Below are 20,024 nucleotides of genomic sequence, written 5' to 3' on the forward strand. Positions count from 1 at the left end.
AAAATAATAATAATTTAAAATAAGTATGGATGGTGGAAAGCTATTTGTAAATTAACGGTCGACATCGAATCTTCAACGGTTGTCGATTTTCATAGCTCAACGCGACACGGGACGCCCTGGCATTGAAATGCAGGCGCTGCAACAGGCGAAAGAATTTCGCAGTGTGCTCGGTTTCTTGACTCGTTGCCTGAACTCGTCGTTCGATCTGGGAACAATTGTATGCATACTCGAAACCGCAATTTCCTTCCTGTATATGTGTTTGGTTCGACAACGACTCTCAGACGCCCAGATCCGGTCCCATCATAGGTGTCCCGTTTCCAAATGTCTTCTCCACCAAAACCCATATCACTTCCTGGTACCCCCCTTTTACCCCATCATTTAAAAGAACAAAATTATATTTTAAGTTTCTGAAAAATGTATTATAATACGTCTTCTCCATTATCACTTTGTGTATTGTAATTTAGCGTCGAGCTAGCAGTTTAATCTTGGTCTTCGTTTGACTCTCATTTTCTTATTTGAATTCATTATTTTTCAATTCGGAGCTGTTATTTCTGCTTGTAACGAAGAACTCTCTCTCTCTCTCGCGTCTAGTTGTTCGCTGTTATTTGAATTTGGTTATGCCCGTGAGTGAATTGATATCTTTTATTAATTCTAAACAACATATTGCGTACATGACATCGTAGTATACGCAAATCCAATCTTGACATTTCGTAGAATGCTTTGGTTATCGTTAAGTTGAATGCGCTCGATAGCCAGGTTTCATTTTGGGATTGAGAAATTATTGCTGTTAACAGAAATTGATTTGTGTTTTGGCTTTGTTGCATATTAGACGCTCTCAAACTGTGGAGTTTGATTTTGTTGCATGCTGGAGTGGATTTTGACACTTCCTTGGCTTTTATTGTTATCTTAACCATCTACTTGGCATTTCTTATTGGAAAATACCGATTAAAAAATCATTATAGGAAAATCATAAACAATCATTATAGGAAAATCATACACTTAAAAAAAATATTATAGGAAATCATACTAGATATTGGACTCTTGCATTTCTCGTTTCAATTTCTTCTTGTTGTACAGAAGAGTTGTTTATGACCTGGTAGGTAGAGTTTATGGAGATAGAATTAAGGATTTTACATGTGAACTCAATTAATCTCACATGTAATTGTTCTGGACAGCAGATAATTCATATTTTAAAGCAATTTTTAAAGAAGAGGGGAAGAAAAAGAATCACACCTAGGGTTAAGCAATTAAACTTACGAAGTAGAGGATTTTTAGAAGCTTTAGCTAACAGGACTAGGACCCTCAAAAGTATAGGATTTTTATAAGTTTTTGCTAGTAAGCAAAGCTGACAACTTCTAAAGACCAAATTTTAGGACTCAATAAGGCAATAATTTGATTAGACCCAAATATAAATTGCTCAATAAGTTACTGAGAAAAAGAAACGGCTCCGTGTAGCCTGCATCACTTGGTAGTTGGTACCATTATTAATAAAAAATTTACATATGAAATAAATATTAATGATTGTGGGATAAGCTTGTCACTAAGTTTAGCCTGCATCGTTTGGTCCCATTCTTGGTTTTCGTGTGAATAACTTCAAACTCAAATTACTTACATGGAGGGAAAAAGTAAAAAACATTCTAGTGTTTTGTACCTTAGTTACTGAAACAGAATTTAGCCATTCACATTGTGTTTAACTCAGTATTCCAATGAATATTTGTGTGGCCATGACCATTTAGGTTTTGCATGGCTCTACTCTATGTCCCACCTGTTAGGTTATACTGTAATTTTTTTTTATCACTTAACCTTTTAGAATTTTCCACATCAGTTGTGGTTGCCTGTACTTGCAAAATTGGAATGTCAAATGATTCCCTCATGAAACTAAGAAATTGGGTTTCGCAAAGCCAAGCAGCTTTGAAGTGAAATTTATTGAGACTAGTTTGAGGCAAGAAAAGGGCCTTAAAATATGAGCAATCATTGCAGTGGAAATAATTAATGGATACAATTGTATTGCATCCCTCTGTTGCAGGGAGTTTGCACTTGTATCAAAATCTTGGCTTTCATTGACATTTAAAGTTGAACTCTGGGGTACTAACACTGGGGCTCCTTGAGCCAGAGAGTCTGATATTCTGTCTTCTATTTTCACAGTTGACACTTTGTTGCATTGCTGGAAGAATTAGTAAGGTAGCAAAAGCTGTTGACCAACGCGTTCATAAATGTCATATAGTAAGCTATGATTTCAATTCACCATAATATTAAGTTTTTAAAAGTAACTTGCACAACTGTCATCTCTGTGCCACATACCCTGGGAAGATCCCTTGATAATGCCTTTGGGTGATAGTGAGAAGCCATTAATACTTGATACACAGTTGCATCTGCTTGATCAGGTGTACAACTTTGGATGGTTAGACAGTTCTGAAAGCATCAGACCCGATGTGGTTGCAGCTAGTTTGACAAGTGTAGGGGTGTAGGGTCAAAGGGAAAGGGGGAGGATGGGGGAGAGAATGGGTGTGATTGCATAGTATTAACGTAGTCATGATTTGATTACCCATGACCCCTCAGTTTTTCTTTGCTTGTGGGTCTTTGAGTCATTTTCTAACATTCAGGTCTTTCTCCAATTCATCTGGTGTGAGATATACTACCATCGGATTCATCTTTTGCTCAATTCTTCTGTCTAGTATGGTATGAACCTTAGTTGATTATCTAGATTAGTGACTCCCATATCAGTATATAAAAAGCATTTAATAGTTTCATATCCTTATTACCATTCAAAGTAAAAGGTTCTGTGAACTTCATGCAGGGTTTTGATATTGCATTGGAAATCTTTTGGAGTTCAGTGTTTAGCATGCTTGTCCTGTCATCCTATCTGTCCCTTGCTTGAGCCACTTTTGGATTCCTTTTGTACGTTACCTGCATCAGTATCTTTCTTCCTGTATGCCTAGGATTTTCTAGGGAGGCACTGGCCAGTAAGGAGAGAACACTGATGTTAACATTGTCCATGTCAATCTATGGCAGTGAAATTGTCAGTCATTTGGCTTTCACAAGAACGAATTAGGTGCTTGGATACTAATATTGGTGAAAATGACTGCTACCTGCCTCTTTCCGAGATTAGATGGTATGATTCTTTTTTATCCATTTAAATATACCATATACGAAGGCATGAGAATTTGCCAAACACCATAGATTTTTAGCATATAGAAAATGCAACTTCCAAATAATTTTTTCCTCATGGGCTTGTGCATTCCATTGGGTTTAAGAAAATTGTTTACTTAAACATTATGCGGTTTAAGTCATATAGCATATTTTCTGTTCAGGTTTGAGACAAAGTAGGTGGTACCAACTTACAAATGAATAGTTGACACTTAGAATAGATGATGAATAAAATAAAAGAGATAAGAATCCAGTAATAAGTGGGTCCTAATGTCCTGCAATATGGGCAGAACTGATCATCATGTCATTTGGTTTTTCTATTTCTTTTTTTATCATGTATGACGTATTTCTTCATTTTTTGTAAGTAATATAAATTAATTAAAAGTGCGTAGGGGCACAATCCAAGTACAAAGGAAGTAGTATGAGTACACCCATGACCCAACTAGCAAGATTTTTTCTTTTTTGTTAAGCATACTAAACTGGATTCCTAATGCTGCAATAACGAGAGATTCTTCTTACACAGAATTGGAGGCGTATTCCCTAAGGAACTAACAAATGTCGAATAATTAATCGAGGTGCCTTAATGTTTGGATCAAAATACGTGGTCTGTGTTTATGAGTGTTATCCTATATACATTTTTCAATCAGAAAAATAAAATAACAAAAAAAGGGATAAATGGTTCTATTTCAGTAATACACATTCACTGATTACTTCCAGACTTATACATGCAACGATCCTATTTGGTCAAATACCTAGTTGAAAACTCCTATGTTTATTTCATTACAGTTTTTGTGAACAAGTTCCTGGATGAGAAGCCTAATGGTTTATTGATAATAGTGAGAAAAGATTGAAAAAAAAGTACTACTTGTTTGGTATAAATGTACAAAACCATCTAGTATATCGTCACTGCTTCTATTCAGAGGGGTTAAAAAAAAGCACAATTTGTTTTGGATATAAACTGAAAACAATGTCGTATTTAGTAGTTGTTGCATAAATTAGTTTCTTAATTGCTGGCTTTCAGAGTACCTTTTTTTCTCTTCCTTTTTTTTTTTTTTCCTTATTTAAGTAGATAAGAAATTTAAATTTTAGATTTCTTTGACTTGTGGAAGCAATATATAAAGAAATATTCTATTCTCAAATCAGTATATAGAGCACACCTCGTAAAGTACTTACATGATATAATTTGATTTTGATTGCCAGTAATTGGTCTCATCTATTTTGCTGGAGGAAAAAAGATTAAAAAAATAATAAAAAAAAAAAAAAGGAAGAAGATTAGACTCTCTTATCCCCTGGGAAGTAGGTTGGTTTTTTTTTTTTGGGGGGGGGGGGGGGGTTAACTCCAATTTTGTGAGTATAATATGTACTCATTAGCATCACTTATCCATTACTCATGCATTTATAATTTTCCCTTTCTAACTTGGTGCTCATGATTTTAAATCTTTCTTTGTTTTACTTATAAAAAGATGATTTCACATCTTTTGTGGTGGTTTCTGGAGTATTTAAAAGAATCATATACCAGCCAATTTAGCAAGACCAAAAACTTGCATGCTCTGCTTGGTTTCATTATTCTTGGTGGTTTAGTAGTGTTGTCGTGGTCCCCCATGGGACGATTTTGTTCTGTTTCTCTTAAGCATAGTTCAAGCATCGGTTATCATGAGCACGGGAAGGAGAAAAGTGAGAGAATGGAACGAAAAACTGATTGATTGTGATTGGTGGCAAACAAGTTGCATGATTGCTCTAAATTAATGAGTATGTGGCCCTAGAACAAATGCTGCACAGACCTGCTTCTCTTTCCTTCTTGTTAGAATTCAAATTGCATGGATTTATTAGTTTAGCTTTGCACTTGGATAATGGCTTTATCTTTCCAAACGAATATGCGGTCCAGCTTTCTTTTTTCTTGGATAACTGAGATCGGACCCCACCCCCCCCCCCCCCCCCCCCCCCCCCCCCTTTTAACTGGATGATTGAGTTTGGTTTCTAGAAAAGGGAGACGTGTCAATGACCTTTGCTTCCAGCCTATTATACTTTGTCTAGGTTACCTCCCCATTGTTCATAAACCTGAAAGCAATTAGGGCAGACATGAATTGAATTTGTGCAGATTTTATATTCCTCTCTCTCTCTCTCTCTCTGGCAGTTGGAATGCTAGGAAATACAGTTACTGTTAAAGAAATAGATGCATTTGTACATGCTTATAAAACATTATGATAAGGATTCATTTGCTGTTTGCTATGCACACAAAATGCCGCATGGCAATGTGCTTTTGAGTGCAGAAAAAGCTGGAGGTAGTGGCACAAGAAAGAAAGAAAGAAAGCAACTTTATGAAACATTTGATGTCCACGTGAAGCCCAGTTCTGGCCCTAGAAGAATACAATTTGATGTTGCTCCATCGATACTTGTTTTTATAGGAAATGTAGTGGGACAGACAGTTTTATCTAGTGGGAACCGTGTCAGTAGGAATTGGGAGTGTTTTTGTAGCTAAAGATTGGGCATGCTACAACCGAAAGGGTTTTGTACTGGTAAAGTGACATCCCACATATTATCACCAATAAGAATGGTTCTTGTAGCCCTCTTGATATTTATTTCCTTCTCAAAGACATTTTTTCTTTTCTCCCAAACAAAACTGTAGGCTTGTTTCTTTCTGTGTCTAGCAGAGTATAATTTAAAAGATCTAAACTCCATTTTACCAAAAATGGTTTTGGACACCTCTAAGGTTAATTTGATAGGATTTCATGTTTCACGCTAAATAGATACTACTCATTTCGATTAAAACGGGAATCATCTTGTTCAGTTTTAAAAGCCAAAAATCCTCTCGCCCGCATATCTATCCTATCTCATATAAGCATTTTGTTAGGTTTGCTTTAATCTCTACACATCAGTTTGAGAATATAATTTTTATTTTCTCGAGAAAAGGAAGTTGATTTCTGTAAGTTTTGGAATGGAACATCTTAAATATAATAACCACCCGGACTGCTTTAGCCTTCATACATGTATTGGAGGGCACCTTTCTTTTGTCTTTGTGTCGGGTCTTGGATGGTGATTAAGTGATAAATTATATACTAACAAATTATTTAGTGTGCCATTAAGAACTCCTAGGTCTGTAGTTGTCGTGGGATCATTTTCCTCCCTTTTCTTACGTTGATATAAGACAAAGCAGGCAATACTCTGTTTCTTAATTTGTACAAAAGGCCAAAATTCTCGGCCAATCAATACTCTTTCCACTAAGTCCAATTGATTAAACTTTTAATCATATTCTTGAACTAAGCCTACTATGCCTAACTTTAGAGAATAAATAGAATATCTCTATTTTGAAATGAACATCATCAATAATTTAGTATAAAATATAGGATATACTAGTAATTATGCTTTTAAAAATATCAGACTGTTGCCTCGTATTTTACATTAGAAAAATTCTATTATCAAGTTGATATGTAGAGCACACATAGTAAAGTGTTTACATGACATAATTTAATTTGAAAGAAATTTTGAATTTTACCATTTAAATTATGTGAATTGTGTTACACCAGTTTAAAAATATAATAATTTTTTACACTATGGGAGCCTCCAACTTTAATGAAAGTAAGAATCCACGATTCCGAACCCTGATCAATAAGAATTTGAAATGAAAATTAAAATACGTCAAAATTTGAAGTGTCTATGAGCACACCTATCTTGCACTAATGTTGCCATGTCCTATTAATATATTTCGAAAAACATTTGATTAGTTAGAAGTAGTGTTCATGATGTTTTACTTTTTGTTCAAACTTTAGGTTTATATGTTCTATCTCTCGATGAGAATGGATTTTGAAAACTCTGCAAAGAAAGGGCCATGAGTTCATGGGTACTGAATCCATTTGAAGTACTAATCTGAAAGAAGAAGAAGAAGAAACCCCAAATTAAAAGCCTGAAGAAAGACAATAATTGGTACATGAAGTGGCGTACAATCCTCACACGATCCTAAGGCTCCTTTTTTTGTTCTGTGACACCATGTTGCCTTGATGATGTATTGCAACTTGCAAGAGAAGGCTTCATGCACTACTCAGAAAGTAAACCTCATTATTTGGATGAATCTCATTGCGGGAATGGGAATCATGAGTTGGTGCAAATAATGCTTATTTTTTGTTCTATCTTCTGGATATTAAATTGGGTTATACCTTTTAATGGGTTTGGTTTTTCTACATTAATAAAACACTAATGAAACAATAATTATCCTTTATCTAATCGTATCAAGAACATAATTTTTTTTTTCAAAAAATCCTGACCTATATATGGTATATCTTGATTAGTAATAGAACTGCACAAAAATTCCAAACCAACTACGAATAATGTTTTGTGCTTTCTCTAATTTTCTTGAGAAAATGAGAGGTTTGATTGATTACTTGTTTGGATTTAGAAAGTATGTTAACCCATCTTATCTCATCTAATTATCATTATAACTTTTCCAAACTTTTAAATAAAATATAATAAATAATTCAACTTTTTTAAATATCAAAATAAAAATAATATTCTAATAATATTTTATTCAACTTTCAACTTACATCTCATCTCAACTCAATATCCAAACCTCTAGTAGGAAAGAACCATCGAACGATAATGATTTCTCTGTTAGGACTTAGTTTCTAGTTATAGGGTACCATATGGTGGATCGAATTCTCATTTAGTGCTAACCTGAAAAGGCTAGAAATAAAAAGTAATAGATGCTGCTTCATTGCCTTTTCTATGAGGAATTGGATTGGAGCCAGAGAGATCAGAATCATATCGTTTGTCCTTTATTATATGAAATGCTTATAAGGAGATTCAAATTATAAACTTAAATTTATAAAATGGGTAAATGATGAAAAGATCAAAAGTTACAGAATTAAACCACTGAGATATTGGCATCAGAGGAGGAAAATGAAACCATTTTATAAGATTGTGAGTTGCTCTTATTTACAGAACCATGAAAATTCTCATTCTGCATATATAATATACACATGTCAGGATTGGAAAATGGGAAGAGAAATGTAAACGTTTGCAATATTAATGTTGTGACCAATAATGGTACTTCGATCAGAGATTCAAAATGCAACTCACGAGAACACAACAACATCAATTACTGCTTGAAAATCGCCATAAAAAACATACACACAAAATGCTATCAAGAAGATTGTGATCAGTTATTTTATTTACAAAACCATAAACTTTCTGCATATATATGTTGTTAGATATGAAATGCATACGTTTGCAATGCAACTCAAACTAGAGAACAAACAGCTAGCATCAATTATAGCATGGAAATCGCCGAATTAAAGAAAATTATGCCTTGGATGTTAAATATTTTTACATTTAACATTAATATTTAGATTTTTTATTTTATATGATTCATGACATTAAATAATAACAGTTAAAAAACATATATCTCTTCATTAAAACTTGATGAAGAAATTAATCTGATTATAAGAGAAAAATCACCTTAACAATTTTATCTCTAAATATCTCTTGACGGCTATAGGCATAATTTTGTTTTACGTGAGAACTCATCCTCTCAATGCATGCCTAAATAGATTTTTGGTCATCATAAAATTTAAAGATATTTATGTCTCACTATAACTCGTTTATTAAATAATATAATTTAAATTAATATAAACGTGTGGGACATTAAATTTTAATAAAATTCATACATCGGATGCAACCCATCAGTACGTAGATTGACATATATCCCAACTATATATTAGTGCATGGTCGACACAACAGATCAAAGTCTCGTAACCATTTGTTTCAAAGCCTTAGCATCACCTTAGGTTATTTTCTTCTTTTCTAATTCATTAAAATCTAATAACGGGGACAAGATTCTAGTCACAATCTTGCTTCTGTAAGCAAAACAGAAAACAATCCATTTCTGAAGACCTAATTTTAAATCCCCCCGTCAATGTTTATGCACTGATTGACCCCTCCAAAAAGCATTTTTCTATATATATATATATATATATATATATGTTGTGTCCCATAATAATATTAAAATGGCATGAGAAGACAAGAATTATTATTCAGAGAGACATCATCATTCACAACTTGCGTTCAAACATTGCGTTATTCGAAAAAGAGCACAGTAAGAAATAGTCAAAGATTGAGATTCGACAGCAAGAGCCCCAGAATGCTGCCTGCCTGCTATCATTTGGCTAACAAATGGGAGCGAGGAAGGGGGGGTTGAGAATTCTTGGAGCAACGTGCGGCCACGTTTTCAGCCAAACTCTCGCGCGTGAGCAATGATTGAGGTTCCCCTTGGTTTGAACAATCATAATTTTATGGATCTGCCCTTTACTGACATAAAAATCTTTCCTTCTTCCAACTATTTCTTTTCTTGTTGCAGTGTTTTACAGTTTCAAATCTTTTGATCCTTCTTAATGCAATCAGATCTCTCTCTTCTTCCATTTTTTTTCAATAAATGTCATGTCCCCGAAAATTAAAATAAATTAAAACAACATAAATAATATTAAATTTTATTTCATATAATTATTTTTATATATTTTATTAATATAATTGATCAAAATAATAATTTTATATTTAAAAAAATGATACAGTTAATTATATATAATAAAATACACAAAAAAATATATAAAAATATTAAATCTTTGAGTTTGAGCACTGTATTGCACTGTTAATCGTAAGGGTCAAAATGAAAAGAAAAAAAAAAGGAAATAAACAAAAGCTGGAAGACAAGAGGCAAAAATGTAAGATACATAATGATGCGGTCAACCCGGCATGCATGAAGATGAATCGCTCAGTTCGTCCTATCCAGTCTTTTCGGATCGATTATCGATGTCTGACACCATTACTCAATCAGCATCTCATATTTTGTCCGTACGTGGTCTGTCGTCATGGCATGCGTACTCGTCGTTTCCTTTCCTGCAAAACGAATAAAATATATGTATGTCGATCGTCAAGTCGTACTACTACTCGCTCTAATTTAATTTATAAATTGCTGTTGCATTCGTTTCTTTTCCAACGTATGTTTTTGTCTTTCCACTTTGTTCTTCTCTTCTCATGATCTCTCTGTTATTTCCAAGAGTGGCTGGCTTCTTATGGTTTGCTTTTCACGCATGATTAGCTCTTATCCTTTCACATGTGCTACTATATATTCAGGCAGAATAGCAGGCTATAGATCAAAGTAGAACATTACCGTCAATGCAATTTTGTTTATTTATAGATTTTAAAAAAAAAGTCTAATTACACGAGACATTAACATCACTAGCCTGATTACACAAGAATACATTAGTAAGTGCACTTTGGATTATTTACTATTAACATGATAAGAAAACTTCTAGGGGTGTAATCAATCTAATTTCAATGGGGTTATGAGTCGAAAATTTCGATCCATCATTTTTGTCGAAACAGACCGATAGCTAACAGTCTAATTGGTCTATTCAATCCGATTCGTTCATGAACATTTTTTCTTCTTTGTTTTTTTTTACAGAAAAATTATTATAAAAAATTAATTAAATTAATAAAATTAAAATTAAGTGATCTTTTTAATATTTTATATATAATTAATGAATATTAAATATTTTTATTGTATATATGATTAATGATAATCTCTTAGATGAAAATTACATAATTAACTTAACAAATATTATATAAAATAATATATTATATATAAAAAATATATCTAAAAATATATATACATTCGATCGATTTCGATCCAACTCAGTCCAAAAAAACCATACTTCAAAACCGATCAATAAGACTATCAATATAGTTGAGTCTGAACCAAATCATTTGGTCTAATTGGTTTTTCCGAATTAAACCAATAGTCTTACAGCCCTATAAATCACAGACAATTAATACGTTAAAATCTCTCGCCACTGTACATGGAAAAGGTTAAAAAATATATATATAGACTTTCGCCCATCCAATATTCTACATTCATATCTTCGAATTAAGCTTTTATTGTTTCTCCAGTTCCAGATAATGTACCAATATCGACATATGAAAACTATACTCAAAATCGCCGCCACTTGTGTAGGCATCTTCAACTTGCTATAATTAAAACCCACTAGTCTTTTAAGGCATATGACCAACCAATTTGCTGTTTGTTTGCACATGCAGCATTAATTCACTACTATGATATGATATTTTCTTAAGTTGTTTAAGGTCAATACCTAACCTAAGAAAGTTGTATAAAAAATATATTTTTAAGAGAGCTTGTAAGATTTAGATAATGAGTTCAGATGAAACGAGTTTATATAAAAATTAGATAAAATATTGTTAGAATATTATTTTTTAATATTATTATTATTTTAAAATTTAAAAATATTAAATTTTTTATTATATTTTATATAAAAATTTAAGAAAATTATAATAATAAAATGATCTTTATATCCAAACCTAACTGAACTTTCATATATTCCTCCTTAAAAAGGTATTTGTGTCTTGGCTAATGAAGACCTGGTAGAATGATTGAATAGTGAGTCTTTCTTTCTTAAAGGGGTTACAAATAATCTTGTCTACGTATAAAACTTTTATACTATTGCAAATAACTCGATTATTGCATCCATGTCTCTTAGTATTGTTCTGCTCTTGAAAAATCAGCATTCCATTGAGAGAAATCATTAAAGCTTCCTGTAATAATATTAGGGATCCCACTGTGAGCTACTTCACCCAGTTTTTTTTTTTTTTTTTTTTTAATGATTAAGAAAAAATTGTTTAGTATTAATGTGAATTTTTTTATTTTTTTAATATTTAAAAAATTAAAAAATGATATAAACAAATTCTTTTAAAACTAACAGAAGCTCCCAGCGATGGCTTTAAAATAGACCCCTTTGCACATACAATCTCAAACCTATTGGGAACGTGTCTTGGAGATTACGATTACCATATATCATGTCAAAATTTGATTTGAGAATCATTACCCACATGTCATTTTGTGAGACTTGTTACACTATTTAACATTATTATATTAATTATCTAAGGAAAATATTTTACTTACAAAATAATTACCTAAAAATAATTTTATAAATTGATATGGCTTAACGCAATTCGTTAAATTGTAAAGTTATTTTTATTATAAAGTTATTTTTATTGTAAAATATATCTAATAGATCAGAAGAAACTATATCAACTTATGAGATTATTTTTATATAATTTATTTGTAGATATATCAGTACTCATTATCTAATACCATCAAACATGTAATTAGATTATTATTTTTAAATAAGAGGAGTTGGGGATTCGAACACAAATTTTTTATTTAGAAAACTGAACTATATATTATCAACCAAGCTTTTGGCAGCATGTAATTAGATTAGTTAAATGAGTGATATCCTTTATGGTTTTTTTTTTTTAATCATTCTCGTTACGTAATTAGGACTTTTGATTTTGACAGATCTAGAGACTAGAGATACCCTGAGTCCTCTATTCTGGATTTCAATGTCATGGCCATCTGCCAGGTCATCGACACCACTAAAAAATAATATTTTTTTATTTAAACAAGTCAAAACTAGATTCGATATTGTTATAAAACTATCGAAAGGAGAGAGAGAGAGAGAGAGAGAGAGAGAGAGAGAGAGAGAGAGAGAGAGAGAGAGATAGAACTCAGAGAAGTTATGAAACTTATGAATTTCTTAAAAAATTCAACGATATATATAGGCGTACAAAGGGAACTATGCCAGTTACTATGCAGTACTATGCATATGTACTATGCCAGTTACTATGCAGTACTATGCTGGCACTATGCACTGTGCGATGTCGGCCATTTACTATGCCAGTTACTATGCAGTACTATGCTAGCACTATGCGCACTGTGCGATGTCGGCCATTTACTATGCTAGTTACTATGCAGTACTATGCTGGTACTATGCACACTGTGCGATGTCGGCCATTTACTATGCCAGTTACTATGCAGTACTATACTGGCACTATGCACTGTGCATTTGACTTCTAGCTCAAGGTGGTCATACAATTTTACAATGTTATTTTACAACACTCCCCCTTTGGATGACCACATATAATGAATATGCCTCGTTAAAACCTTGCCAAGGAAAAACCCTGTGGGAAAAAACCAATGGCGAAGGAAAAAGAGTACAATATTCATGTGTACCGTAAAATGCTTTAAGATTGCCTCATTAAAACCTTGCGAAGGAAAACCCAGTGAGATAAAACCTTAGCGAAGGAAAAAGAGTACAATCAGCATAATTCTTCAAGACGTTACTCCCCCTGAAAAGTGCATGATAAAAGGTCTTCAAGTCTCCGCATTCCAATGTTCTGTACAATCTTCTTAAATGTTGCAGTTGGTAATGCTTTTGTGAATAAATCTGCCAGATTATCACTTGACCGTACCTTCTTGATATCAATTTCAACTTTCTTCTCATGAATTGCAATGATCTTCTTGTGTGTATCTGAAAGATAACTCGCATCTGTACATCAAACTAACTGTGGACTTGATCCATGTTGATAAAATAATCACAACTGGATCTTTCTGCTCATCACTACTCTTCTGGAGTTGTACTCTTCTGGAGTTCTTGTAAATAACACAGTTAGTGGAGAATTCATCAACATGAAACCGCTAACCTCATTTTTTAATAAAAACGGTGGCCAGCCTTTTAAGATCAGACAAGCACCGCGGATTTTCAACTCCTCTGTAGGTGTCAGGCGTGCTGTCAGGCATCGCAGCTGTCAGACGTGCTGTCAAGCGCCGCAGAGCTATGAAGCTATATTTCGTCTCTTTTCTCTTGCTTCACGAGAGATGTTGTATCATAATTTTCTCTATAAAAGAGATATTCAGCTCATTTTCATTCACATCTAATCTTCTTCACTTTTCTGTAATCATACTGCATTTTTATTCTGCAATCTCTTTCTGCATTTTTACTCTGCAATGGCTCAGCGATCTTCTTATAGCCAATATATGAGGTACTCTGCACCTCGTTCATCAGCTGTTCCTGCCTCTACCACAGGTGCTATCATGCAATATAATGATCTGACTCGTAGGGCAGATAATGAAGCTATCTATGAGCTTGTGAGTCTCGGTACCCGATACTCATCATCCATTGTCGCATTTTCTCAGCGACTGCAATCCAGAACTTGTGGAGTTGACGATCTCCATGAGAATATTGCTATACTTCAACGACTTCTTCTGGAGTCCAACATGAAGATAGAATCAATAAAGCAAGAGAATAGGAATTTAAAATCCTTGCTTAAGTCTTCTTTTCGAGTGCCCACCGCTTTAGATAGGGATGCCATGCAGATTCTTGAAGAACAAGAGCATTTGAAGAATGAGGCTAAGTGCCTTAAATTTCTGTAATTCTTGTTTCAAGATAATAAAATAATATTTCACAAATATTCATATTTGTGTTTCTATCTTTTGGTAAATGTTCTGTGTGCTTTATTTCTTCTTTAATAATGTACATTTCATATCAAACACATAATATGAATCTGAAATACTAATTGTATTAAAAGATGGTATTTTATGACTAATAACATCATCCATCTTCCCCTTGAAGCCGCAAGGGTTTCAGATTTATATTTCAAATATGTGCAGTTTTTATGAGCTCTTCTGGAGCCTCAATGACATTTAAATCATATATATAAACTGCAATAATAGCTTGTTTTCATTTGCGTTTGGATTGCTTTAGATTATATAAGGATCTTTGAAACTTGATAGAATACATATTTTCAGATGTATTCATATTAGAAGTTTCAGATATTTCCTATCCTTTAGGGATTTTCATATATATATCATGATCCAATGATCCATATAAATATGCAGTTAATCATGCATATCCAAACTTTCGATAACTTTCAAGCTAATAAAAATCTTAATATGATTTAACCACTTTAAAATCATATCAATATTGTTTCATTTGTGTTTGGACTTCAAGTCCATATTTATCACATTTTACTTAGTGATATCAATTCTGCAGGAATTGAGAAACTGACTCGTGATTTATATATCACATTTTTATTTCCTTTCCATAAATACCCACTGACATTCAACAAGCATCACCTCTTTAGGTGTTTGGACTATAAGTCCCGATGCATCATATTTTACTAGTGAATCAATTCTGCAGAAATTGTTTCTTTCAAATATTGGCCAATATTTTACGTCGGTCTTCTTCGACGGTTCTTGATTCACTTTCTCCATTATTTCTGGTAATGTCAATTGCCATCTCATATGGAAATACGTTGTCGACAACGATTTTAATTCTATCCATAATTTCTCCATTATTCGAGATCTCGTTATTTTCAGGTACCTGTCCCTCTTCAAGGGAAGACATTTTCATGAAAAACCTCTTCAGGAGGCACTCTTCAAGAGTTTATATAGGAGAATTTTATACAAAGAATTTGGATGGACTTTATTGCTTGTTTTGTGGGTATGGCCTCTTCAGGAGCACCAAATTATTTGTGCCTTTCTCTTTTGAGATACTCTATCTTTTGTATCGATAAGTCTCACATGCCTTTATACATGTTTTTAGACTGCTGAATTTCTTAATTGTCCTACAGGGACTTCAATCCTCGCTGGGATTTTAGCAGTTAGAATATGAGACATTTTTATCTTATTGCATCCAAAATTTAATTATCATCTGAACTTCTGGTTCACATATGATAATCAAGATAATGTTGAATAATTTCATCTTATTTGCTTCAAGCATATTTTTCTTTTCACTTCTGGTGGTAAGACTTTATAGTAAAAGAATCTTCTGGTTCTTTTATGGACGTCCATATGAAAATCATTCGACTTATCATAATTGATTTTGGATGATCAAGATAACCATGAAAAGATACAAATATTTTGAATCATATCATCTTTTGATGCATCATAATATTTGATTCAATAATTTGTATAATATCATCTCAAAGAGAAAGCTTACAGCTTTTCCAATACGAGCTTCTGGCCCAAAAAGATATTCATTATCACGTCCAATCTCTTAGTTTCTTTGAATGAAACGCATCATTATTTTTACTTCAGGGAATAGAATGATATAAATTCATTATCATTCACTTCAGGGAATGATATAGATCTAGTAAGACGTGATTAATGATTCTTATCAAAAACTCATTATTTTGCTCAGTCACTGAAATACCTGACACAAATTTAGAATATATTGTGAACGTTTGCATTTCATATTACTACTTCAGGAGCATACTCGATATTGCTACTTCAGGAGCACATTCGAGACGTTCATTCAAATATATATTCTTTCCACAATTTCAATTATGCAACTTCAGGTGCATAAATCATAATGAGTTTTTGGTACAAGTATCACTCATATGAGATACTCAATAAAATTATTGATTTAGGGCGATCCTTCAGGGATGCTCCATTTCCATTCTCAGATAAATCATATCATCAATAATTTATAACAAGTATAAAAGAATAAATAAAACTTTCATTACTACAAAACATTGCAGAATATAAAAATATTTTATAATAAGATAAAGGAAATACATTAATTAAAAAGGAACACTTTCATGATCAACTCTACCACTAGAATCCTCAAAGAAATTAGAAATATCAAGACTTGTAATATCTTCTCCATTTATAGAATTTAAAGCATATGATGGTTCAACAAAATTTGTTTCAAATTTCTTTGTTTTTTCTTTTATAGAAGATTGGTATAAGTCAACCAAGTGCTTGGCTGTACGACAGGTACGAGCCCAATGTCCATTCATACCACATCTATGGCATCCATCTTCATCTTTCTTTAAAAATTTGTTTTGAGGACCTTTGCCCTTCTCTGAGTTGAACCACTTCTGGTGGTATGGTGTATATCTATTATTATCCCTTTTAGTGTGGTCACTTCTAGGACCTCCACTTCTATAGTTTTTCTTACCACGTCCACGTCCTCTTTTTCTTTGAAAAGATGCACCATTCGCTTCTGGGAATGATGTAAATCTAATACCATTCACTTCAGGAAATGATATAGAACCCGTAGGACGTGACTGGTGATTTCTTAATAAAAGCTCATTATTTTGCTCAGCTAATAGAAGACAAGATATAAGTTCAGAATATTTCTTGAACTTTCACTCTCGATACTGCTGCTGCAGGAGCACATTCGAGGCATGAAAAGTAGTATATGTCTTCTCTAACAAGTCATCATCAGTGACTTTTTCACCACATAATTTCAATAGCGAGCTAATTTTAAAGAGTGCAGAGTTATACTCACTAACACTCTTGAAGTCTTGCAACCTCAGGTGCATCCAATCATGACGAGCTTTTGGGAGGATTACAGTTTTCTGGTGTTCATATCTCTCCCTTAAATCATTCCACAAAATAAGTGGATCTTTCACCGTTAAATACTCAGTTTTTAATTCTTCATGAAGATGGTACCGAAGGAAAATCATTGCCTTAGCACGGTCCTGCAGGGACCCTTGATTTCCTTCTTTAATTGTATCTCCCAGGTTCATCGCATCCAGATGGATCTCAGCATCAAGGATCCAAGATAAATAATTTTTTCCAGAAATGTCAAGAGCAACGAATTCTAATTTTGTAAGATTTGACATTTTTTACATATATAAATCAAGAATATAAAAATATATTGAAAAACTTACTTGAAGTAGAGGACTATTAGTTTCAAGATTGTCAGAACTTTCGTGCTGATAACGTGTTATAAAACTATCGAAAGGAGAGAGAGAGAGAGAGAGAGAGAGAGAGAGAGAGAGAGAGATAGAACTCAGAGAAGTTATGAAACTTATGAATTTCTTAAAAAATTCAACGATATATATAGGCGTACAAAGGGAACTATGCCAGTTACTATGCAGTACTATGCATATGTACTATGCCAGTTACTATGCAGTACTATGCTGGCACTATGCACTGTGCGATGTCGGCCATTTACTATGCCAGTTACTATGCAGTACTATGCTAGCACTATGCGCACTGTGCGATGTCGGCCATTTACTATGCTAGTTACTATGCAGTACTATGCTGGTACTATGCACACTGTGCGATGTCGGCCATTTACTATGCCAGTTACTATGCAGTACTATACTGGCACTATGCACTGTGCATTTGACTTCTAGCTCAAGGTGGTCATACAATTTTACAATGTTATTTTACAACAGATATCACAATATAGAGATAATACGAAGATGTTTTTTACATTAAAATATTAGATTAATGCTAATGATTCATATACTGATAACTGAGTAACCAAAACCAAAGACATCTATGATTTAATGATTTAAATAATTAACTTTATAGAAGAGGCGTGTTGCCCAAACGCACATCAATCATGAGATGTCACAGAAAGAACAGTATTGTGTTACGCAAAAAAGGATCACCAACAGTAGTTACGGTTAGGCAAACTCAACGGCACTGGGGAGTTATTCCGATAAGGGGATGCTATATTATACATCCTATCCCACATATTTAATATATTATAAAATTATTTTTTATTTTTATTATTTATTATTTTATTTTATTTTTATTAAACTAATAGAGTTGTCCTACTTATCATTTACACATAATATATTTATTATAAAAAAATTAAAATAAATATAATGTATAATGTATAAAAATAATAAATAGAATTATTATTCCAATAATGAGTCCCATTTCTCCCGATGAATTTTGTTTTGGATTTGGCTTGCATCCTGTGCCAAAAGAACGGGACATATTTTGTTAAAGGATTAATGGTCATGATTATTTGTTAGTAACCTTAATAACTTTTATCTCTTACACGTTCAATTCATTTCATCCCCTCTAAATATTTATTCATTAAATATAATAGCTTGTATCAAATGCAAATGCATTCTCGTTGATATTTTTTAAATTTATTTTTAAGAAAATTTTGACAAAACATTTATATGAGTAATGCTAAGTATATTTTAGAGTGTATAAATTTTACATATTTAAAAGAAAAAAAAAACAAGTTTTAAAATTAAAAATATAATTTTTTAAATAAATCTCAAATTTATCTTTTTTTTTAGCGGTACTACTCTACTGCTCAGAATGCACCGCTCATTTTAACCGCATGCATTTTTTTTCATTTTTCTTTCCATATTTTTTTAATATATTTAACATTTTTAAAAAATAAAAAAAATATCAATACACTTAAAATTACTTCCTTAATCACTAAATAAAATAAATAAAAATAAAAAATTTTGTGATCAATGATCACTTTGAGAAAGCACAAGGAGAGGGTGTACAAGCATTTACCTTTCTTTTTTTCAAAAAAATGCAAGATTTATATGTCCCAAAAGTATAATCACAAATATCATTTTTAAAACTAGAGGAGATGAAAAATGAGTGCAAGTGAGAAAAGAAAATAAGAAATAATTTGAAAGATTATGATTGCTTATTACTAATCAATCAGGACTATTAATTGTTTAACAAGAGATTTCCTGCTCTTTTTATACAGGAGGCAAGCCAGATCCTTTTGTTTTTATTTTATTTTTTAATTTAATGATTAAGTAAATATTTTTTATTTATATTTTAAATTTTATTTTTATTTTAAATATTTAAAAATATTTTTGAAATATATTAAAAAAATAAAGAAAATATATTTTAACTAAGTCTAGATCCCGAGTTGTGGCTGTTGCTCCACTGTTGGAGCCACTTCGAAGTTTTTTACTGGAACAGTGTCGAATGTTGGTCCAACAGGGAGACAAAGCCATTGCATGAGTGCTGTGGTAAAAAGGACAAATGATTCTGACACGTAAGAGCATCGGTATTAGTCAAAATTAAATAAAATTTTTGAAGAATATAAGATAAATTTTAGATTTTAATTATTTTATTTATATAAATTTTTATATTAGAATAATTATTTTTTTATTATATAAGTATAAAATGATATAAAATAAATTCTAGTTTAACTATTTACATCAAATTTTTATAGTAGACTATTCATTTATTTATTATATAATAATAAAATAATTAAAAATTAAAAAAATATATAATATTTTTT

General features: G+C 32.3%; 1 protein-coding gene across 1 annotated transcript; it reads left to right on the forward strand.

Annotated features, from left to right (window-relative positions):
• Positions 1 to 61: 61 nt before the first annotated feature.
• Positions 62 to 3,006, forward strand: LOC122307492. The gene is made up of 3 exons (XM_043120404.1): positions 62 to 355; positions 2,146 to 2,223; positions 2,798 to 3,006. Exons 1-3 carry the CDS (start codon positions 128 to 130, stop codon positions 2,876 to 2,878), a joined length of 387 nt encoding a protein of 128 aa, XP_042976338.1. The 5' UTR covers positions 62 to 127; the 3' UTR covers positions 2,879 to 3,006.
• Positions 3,007 to 20,024: the final 17,018 nt, after the last annotated feature.

Source organism: Carya illinoinensis, chromosome 1, assembly GCF_018687715.1.
Source record: "Carya illinoinensis cultivar Pawnee chromosome 1, C.illinoinensisPawnee_v1, whole genome shotgun sequence".
In the NCBI taxonomy this organism is placed as follows: Eukaryota; Viridiplantae; Streptophyta; class Magnoliopsida; order Fagales; family Juglandaceae; genus Carya; species Carya illinoinensis.